We start from the raw sequence: 8,375 nt of genomic DNA on the forward strand, positions 1-8,375 counted from the left end.
CAGTGATGATGACGACGATGGCGATGATGATTATTATTATTATCATCATTATCACTTAACAATGCTCGTTTTATTTTTATTGTTTTATTATTATTTTTTTATATGCTGTTATTATTATTATTTTTGTTATTCTTTAGTTTTTACCACTTTCTGCTGGTGTTGGTTTTATTTTTAAGACCCGATCTCAATATTTCTTAAGTGGTTCTTGTATAAGATGAACACTTTCTAATTAACATTTTTACCATAATATGGAGCTTCTTTCTCTCTGTGTCAACACACACGCACGCACTCACGCACGCACACACAATCACACACAAACACACACAAACACACACAATCACACACACACACACACACATACCATGGTACTGTTTTTGCATTTAGATTCTGGTTAACATTACAACTACTGCTACTATTACTACTACTGCATTCCTGGCAATATAATTGATTAATTGCAGTGAACTATTTCTGCGTCCGACTTGACTTAATCGTTATCAATACTACTAACCATCAAGTTTTCGTCATCACCATCATCATTCGTCACCATCATATCATTTGGTATCATTTATAAATATTTATTTATTTATTTATTATCGTCATAATATCATAATATAATAAACATCTTGTTATAGGTATGGTGTCATTTGTTGTTATTGCCGTCGTAGCACTTTTCCATAATTATCGTCATACTCGTGGTCTTTATCATTCGTCACATCTTCATCATTTTATTCTCCTTCATCATCATTTTCTTCTCCTCCATCATCATTTTCTTTTCCATCATCATCATTTTCTTCTCCTCCATCATCATTTTTATTAAAATAATGTCACTCATTTAGTGAGGTTAATAACCTTGATAGCGCAACGATCACCTAACAGACAATTCAATCAAATTGAAGCCAGTCGTCTTGCATAAATAGTTTAGCATTGTACATGTTAATCATCTGCTTTTCTACTATTTTTTAGACTGTCATTCATTCATTCATTCATTCATTCATTCATTAAATAATGAATTAATTCATTCGTACATCCATCCATCCGTCTATCTCTTCATTCGTTCGTTGGATTATTCACTTCTTCTCTGCTAATTGCGACTCACATTTATTTTCTTATTTCGTTCTGTCTTAAATTTATTTTAAGAAAGTTTTCTTTTTCATATTTTAAGAATTAGATCGCACATACAAGAAAACATCTACATACAACACATTTCAATAGCTTCCCTTTACATTAGTAGTGGTGTTTTTTTTTGTTTGGTTGATTTCGTTTTGTTAACGTTTCATTTCGTTTTGGTTTCTGACTTCTGGATGTATGTAGACTTAATTTTTATAAGTATCAACATCACAGACACACTCACACGTATTCACACACACAGACACACGCGCTGGCAAACACAGAGAGGCGCGTTTCATATTATGTTACTACGTTAAGTGTTCAATAAAATTAAAGTGAATCGCAATTCTCTTTATGATAGTATAAAATATTTGGCTGATGGTGATGATTTTGTTGGTGATGACGACGATGATGAGGTTGTTTATTATAATGTTAATTATTTAATATGAAATAATATGTTTTGATTGTTTAATTTAATAAGTAATACAGTTTTATCATGAGCTCATTTTTACGATGATTCATCTCCGTGTTTTTGTCATTTCCCTAATGTCATTCTCATTGTCACCATCGTCATCATTATTGAAATCACCACCGTCGTCATCTCATCTGTACTACTGTCATCATGTTCATTATTCTTGCTTCATCCTGATCCATCTAATCATCATATAATAATAATTTTTCAAAATAATAATGCTATAATAATAATATTAAAATAACAATAATTGAAAATAATAATTCACAGAGGGTGTTCCACTGGTGTACTACTTCGGCCCTTGTGGCAAGCACAACGCTCTCGTCATGGAACTCCTGGGGCCCACCCTTGAAGATCTGTTCGAAAAATTCGACAAAAAATTTTCCATGAAAACTATCGCCATGATCGCCATTCAGTTGGTAAGTTTGTTTGTTGGTAGGTTTGTTCAGCTGGAAGGTTTGTTCAGCTGGTACGATTGTTCACCCCTCTACTCCAGGGCATGGTAACCGCGATGTTTTTTTGATAATATTTTCTATCTTTCGGGATCGACCGTTTGCTTGAATGATCCTGCCCGGAAGATATAAAATATAAAAACACCGCGGTCGTCATTTTTTCCTTGGCTTAGTCTGGTTTAATTTAGAAATTGTACGATAGTTTTCATTTGTTTGTTTATTTATTTTCCTCTGTATTGAATTTTGTATGATTGTTGCATTATTTTCATGACCTCGTAGATGGCAAGTGACAAATTAGTGACCAGGTTGTTGGATGGGGGATTGAAAAGCCATTCACAATTTTATGCGCAGAGAGCAATAGAATTTTAATTTCTGAATTTTTTTTGTGGTCAAATAACATTTTTTTCACACTGAAATAAAAACGTACCAAATTCACATTTGAAAAAAAAAGAATTTTTCACAAAACTTCTCAGATGATAAAAAATTAAAAAAAACTAGTTATTTATATATTTTTACACTGCATCTCATTAAACATTCATCTCTGATCTTTCATTTTCAGTCGGTTGCCATTGTTAACCTCAACACGTTCTCCATTTCGTTTCTTTTATTCTTTCTTTTCATCCCTTTTGCCTCTGTATATTTTATAACTATGTCTTTTTTGGTTTTCTATATCATAGAATTTACGAGAGCAACATTGTATGTGTATGTTTATGTGCGTGTGTGTGTGTGTGTGTGTGTGTGTATCCTTGTGTTTGCGTATGTGAGCGTACACAAAAATGTGTACCTTTCTGTTTGTCCTTCGTTTGCAAATGTCGTAGCAATCAATAAAATCCATACAGTCATCACTCTGGTTAATTATCAATCTATCCATTCATTTGACAATTCATCTGATCATCATTTCACAGTCATTTATTTATCCATCATCATTCGCGGTTAAACTATTTAATCCATCAGCCAATTCTTGCATTCTTCTATTGCTTACTCTTTTATTCACTAATTCATTCTTTCATTCACGCGTTTATTCATTCATTCATTCATTCACTCACTCACTCACACAGATGACCAGGATTGAGTATGTCCATTCCAAACACATCGTGTACCGTGACATCAAGCCGGAGAACTTCCTGGTGGGCCGGTGGTCAAACAAAAAGATGAACATCATCCACATCATCGACTTCGGCCTATCCAAACTCTACATCGACCCGACCACGCAAGAGCACATACCGTACAGAGAACACAAGAGTCTGACCGGTACCGCGCGCTACATGAGTATCAACACCCATCTCGGTATCGGTACGTTTCTGTTTTCTCAGCTGTTTTTAGCCCTTGTTAGATTCTACTATCGTGATTGATTATGTTGAATTGTTTTTCGGGGATAATATTGATTTTGAAGTTGCTGTTGATATCGCTGCTTTCATTGATATCGTTATTGGCGACTGATCATCTTCATATTTACGACCTCGTTATATGAATATTGTTATCAGCATTAACTTCAGGATCATAGTCAAATCATAACAATCATCATCATTTCGCAAACGCAGAAAGAAACATACAAACAAACAAACAAACAAACAAACATACATACAAACAAACAAGCATACATACAAACATACAGAACAAAGCAGACGAGACGACATGGAGGCGATAGGGCACATGTTGATGTACTTCCTGCGGGGCTCCTTACCTTGGCAGGGCCTCAAGACAGAAACCCTGAAGGAGAGGTACCAGAAGATTGGCGAGACCAAACGTATTACCCCTATCGCCTCCCTCTGTCAAGGGCATCCTGGTATGTTTGTTGCGTTGTTACTGGTTGTTTGTGTGTGTGTTCGTTTGTTTGTGTGTGTTTGTTTTTATTATGTTTGTGGTTGCTTGTATGTCAATTGCTGGTTGCTACTGAGATTGTTGTTGTTTGTTCGCATGTTGTATGAATATTGTGTTGTTTTATGTTTTGTTGCTTGCGTTGTGTGTTTATAAAAAAATTATGTTTTACGAGATCGAACAATCTGTATCATATTAAGCTAAATGAAGATGTATGTTTTGTTGATTTTGAAAGATTAATCATACTTTTTATTCTTTTGTTATTATTCCTTATTATCGTCCTCCTCATCATCAATATTATTATTATGTTATATTATCGTCACCATCATCGTTTGAACCACTGACCAATCAGAAGAATTCAAGATATATTTAGAAAACGCCCGGGGTTTGGGTTTTGCCGAGAAACCGAACTACGAATACTTCCGGAATCTGTTCCGGGGACTGATGAAAAAAAATGGCTGGGACGTTGATTGGGAGTTTGACTGGATCATCAAGCAGAAGGTCAAAAGGTGTTTTCGCTACTTTTCATTTTATGATGTTCAGTCTGTGCGTCTGTTTATCTCTATTTCTGTTTGTCTATTCATCCACCCATCTATCCATCCATCCATCCATCCATCAATCTGTTTGTCTGTCTATCTATCTATCCATCCATCTATCTATCTATCTATATTTAGAAGTATATTTAATTTATTTTTTGTGGTCTGAAAAACTCTTTCATTTATAAATGAGACAATACATTAACATCGCTGTGGTGTCTTTACAAAGTCTGACTGATGATAATTGTGATGATGTATGTTAATGTGTGCATTAAATGATCATTATTATCATGTTAATTAATTAATAAATCAATTATTTTAATCTTAATTAATTAATTTATCTATTTATTTTTAATGAGTAAAAAAACATAGCGTTGCTTTTATATCGGCATATCTGTGCTCTCATATCAAAATTTATATATCTATATATACATTGTATTATAAGCGTATTTTGTTTGTGTATCTTTGTATCTATATTGTATATTTTTGTATCTGTATCATTTGTATACATTTAGATATCATGTATATTTAAACTACAATTTGAAAAGTGTTAACAAAGTCTGTTCTACTCATCTACTATGATCTGTATGTATTCATTCATATAACGGTTATTCACAGCGAGTTCAAATATTATTAGTAATTATTATTAATATAAGGTAATAATTTTAGTATCAGTAATAGTTAGTATGATTAGGGTTATTAAAAGCAGTATTTGTCAAGTAGACCAGTTTTATGACTGATTGGATAGATCCAAGATATCTAAACTAATTTTTGAAGTTCGGCCAATAGGTAGGTCTTCGCAAAATGCTGACAACCATTACAAACTTGCGCATATCGAAAATGTATAAATAAATAATAAACACACATATACACACGCTTTCAAGTAAACACGCGCGCGCACACACACACACACATACGATGTCACTTACACACGCGCACATACGCGCGCACACACACACTTTTACAAACAAACACAAGCAACAAACAACACTTATACACACGCATACATACACACATGCACGCACTTACACATACACACGTTACACACACGAATCACTAGTGCCACGCTCTTCAGTCAACCAAATACAGATCACTAGCGATCTGCCCTGCAGCTACTTTTGCAGTTTCCATTACTGCAGCTACCACCACTACTGCCACTCTATTCATTTGCGTGTTATTTTGTTAGTGCTCTGCCGTCGTTCGGAAAAAATCCAATTTAGTATAATATTTTTTAGGATTTTTAAAAACAATTAGTTAGTTTATTTTGTTTAATTTTTTTTTAATCAAATTCAATTTGTAACATTTTTTCGTGATTTTGTTCATTTCGCCGTAGAGATAGTAAAGAATACGAATAAGGTTTTTTGAGTTGTTATTAGCGTCGTTATTTGTTTCTATTTAAGGTTTGGTGTGTGTGTGTGTGTGTGTGTTTATTTAAGGTTTCAAGTTGACAAACTAATAAAAAAGATTTAAAGTCTATTACACCTTACCAAAATTCAGATGAATGAACCACCACACACAAACAGCATATAAGAATGCCTGTTTAACCCAAACGACTCATCATGCACACTTTGCGTGTGATAGTGTACATTGGTCTTATTCGAATCCGGTGTCTGCCTGACAGGACCAGGCGACCTTAACCGCTAGGCCATCATGTCTCCCAAACGTTGATGAGGGGGATTTTGATGATGATGGAGTTAATGATGATGATAATAATTAGTATATAAATTTGCTGTTTAACTTTCTAATTAAGATTTCTGTATAAGTTTCTCTCTTGTTATTGTACTTTTTATTTGAATATCATTATTATCGTTGTTATTATTGTTATTAGGAATATGATTATGATTATTATTGTTATTAGTATTCATTTGTTGAAGTTATTAACAACGTTATTTTTGAAGTTTTTAATTATTTATACATTTGTTTATTAAAAGTTTCTATTTTTAGTACTTTTTTTTAATACATTGTTTTTGTTGTTGTTGTCATATAGTGGTTGGCTGATCGATCGATTGATCGATTGGTTTGTTGGTTGTTTGTCTGATTAATTGATTGATCAACTGACTGATTAACTGAACGATTGATCAGCTAATCCATTATTATCATTAATATATAATTCTTCGCAACCAGACTGGCTGGTTGTTGAATACCACGTTAATCAAATTTCATCCATTCACACGTCAATCAAACATAATTCACTTGTCATTCGAACACAATTCACACGTCAGTCATACATAATTCACTTTCTTGGTTGATTGGTCTGGTTTTATTTTTTCACCCCTTGCAGTCATCATCTTCGTTGGCTTCTAGCACGAATCAGTCCATCACAAACATCGTAAAGCCAGAAAAAAATAAACTAAACATCAATCAGGTTGGTGTATGTCGTTCTGGTTCATTTTGATAAATTTTTCCGTTCTTTTTCGTATTTATTTCCATTAAATCCACACGTTAAAGATAATGTTTCACAATTGGTTATTAATGTTGAATATATGCAATTGGGTCGCAGTCAGCAACCAATAGGGAGGAAATAATGTTCCACAATTGGTTATTAATGTTGAATATATTCAATTGGGTCACAGTCAGCAACCAATAGGGAGGAAACTGGTCGATTGGGCGGGTCTTCATCTAATGTACCTTTCACCACAGATGTCAATCAAGTACAAGAACGAATACCGACGGAACCGTGGTGAGTTAATTAACTAATTAATTATAAAAAAATCAATTAAATGTTTTTAATTAATTGTTTGACTGACTGACTGATTGGCTGGCTGGCTGACTATCTGACCAACTGATTAACTGGTCATTTACTTAATTCATTATTCTTTTAAATTAAATTTTGTTTGATAGATTATTTTTATTATTATAACCTTTCTTCCTATCCGACCAATAACAGGTGTTGCTTTTTGAAAAAGTTCAAGTTCAAGACGAGGAGGAAATAGCAAGGAGGTTAAACTAGAGAAAAAAGAAGAGGAGAGAAAGATCGAGGGAGAGAGAAAGAGAGATTGATTGAAAGAAAAAAAAAGAGAAAAAGAGAGATATTTCCGAAAAAAAAGAAAATCAGAAGAAAATTTTCATCTTTGTTCTTTGTACCTTTTTTTTAAGAAAAATAATTTTTTTTCATCCGTCATCCGTGTCGTCGTGGTTTTGTTTTTTTTTTGTACAATCAGTTAATTATTTCATTTAAATTATTTAAATTATAATTATATATACATATATTTTTTTAAATGGATTTAATTACTTCAATTATTTAATAACTACCACCTTAGCAAACTTAATTTGTACAGAAACAAATTTTCTTCATATCTTCCTTTTCTGGTAACATTTGATAACACCATTTGTGTTTTGTTGCTATTATTATTTTTTGTTATTATTATTGTTGTTGTTATTATTGTTGTTTTTGTTGTTGGTGTCATTTGTGTTAAGTTGAAGTATGGAAACGTTTATCAGCCAAACAAAGTATTAATATTGTGAATACATCAAATAATAGTATGTTAGTAGTGACAACACAACACACGTTTAGACGACATTTTCCCCGAGATCGGGGGTTGCCGTTTGGCTACCTATGATGAAACCGAAATACTAATAATTTTAATACTAATTTCATTAATAATTATAATGATAATAATAATAATTTTACTATTCTATATATATATATATATATATATATATATATTATCGTTGGTGTAGATTCATAAGCATGTGTTGGGGTACTCACGTGATAATGTTGTATTTTGGGTGTGCGCTGCTAGCAAATAATTTATTATTATTATTAATAATAATACTTAATTTTTATTGTTGTTTTATTATTCTTTATTATTATTATTATATTATTGTTGTTGTTGTTGTTATTCGTTAATTGACAGCTACGGGTCATTGCTTCATTCTCATTAATTCTGTGTTAATCGTCGTCAACATCACAACTAACGTTATCATTTTGTTATTATTATTATTATTATTATTCTATCATTTCATCATTCATTATATCATTATTCTAAT

General features: G+C 32.4%; 1 protein-coding gene across 1 annotated transcript in view; it reads left to right on the forward strand.

Moving 5' to 3' along the window:
* The window catches only part of HELRODRAFT_149935 (hypothetical protein), a gene marked incomplete at both ends in the record, with an annotated part of 8,295 nt that extends 3,957 nt beyond the window's left edge, over window positions 1–4,338 (forward strand). The window contains 4 exons of the mRNA XM_009015498.1: window positions 1,850–1,998; window positions 3,090–3,324; window positions 3,647–3,817; window positions 4,202–4,338. Of these exons, the coding sequence (XP_009013746.1) occupies window positions 1,850–1,998; window positions 3,090–3,324; window positions 3,647–3,817; window positions 4,202–4,338 (692 nt within the window). The remainder of the gene's footprint in view (window positions 1–1,849; window positions 1,999–3,089; window positions 3,325–3,646; window positions 3,818–4,201) is intronic.
* Window positions 4,339–8,375: the final 4,037 nt, after the last annotated feature.

This window comes from Helobdella robusta (assembly GCF_000326865.2).
Source record: "Helobdella robusta unplaced genomic scaffold HELROscaffold_16, whole genome shotgun sequence".
Taxonomy (NCBI): domain Eukaryota; kingdom Metazoa; phylum Annelida; class Clitellata; order Rhynchobdellida; family Glossiphoniidae; genus Helobdella; species Helobdella robusta.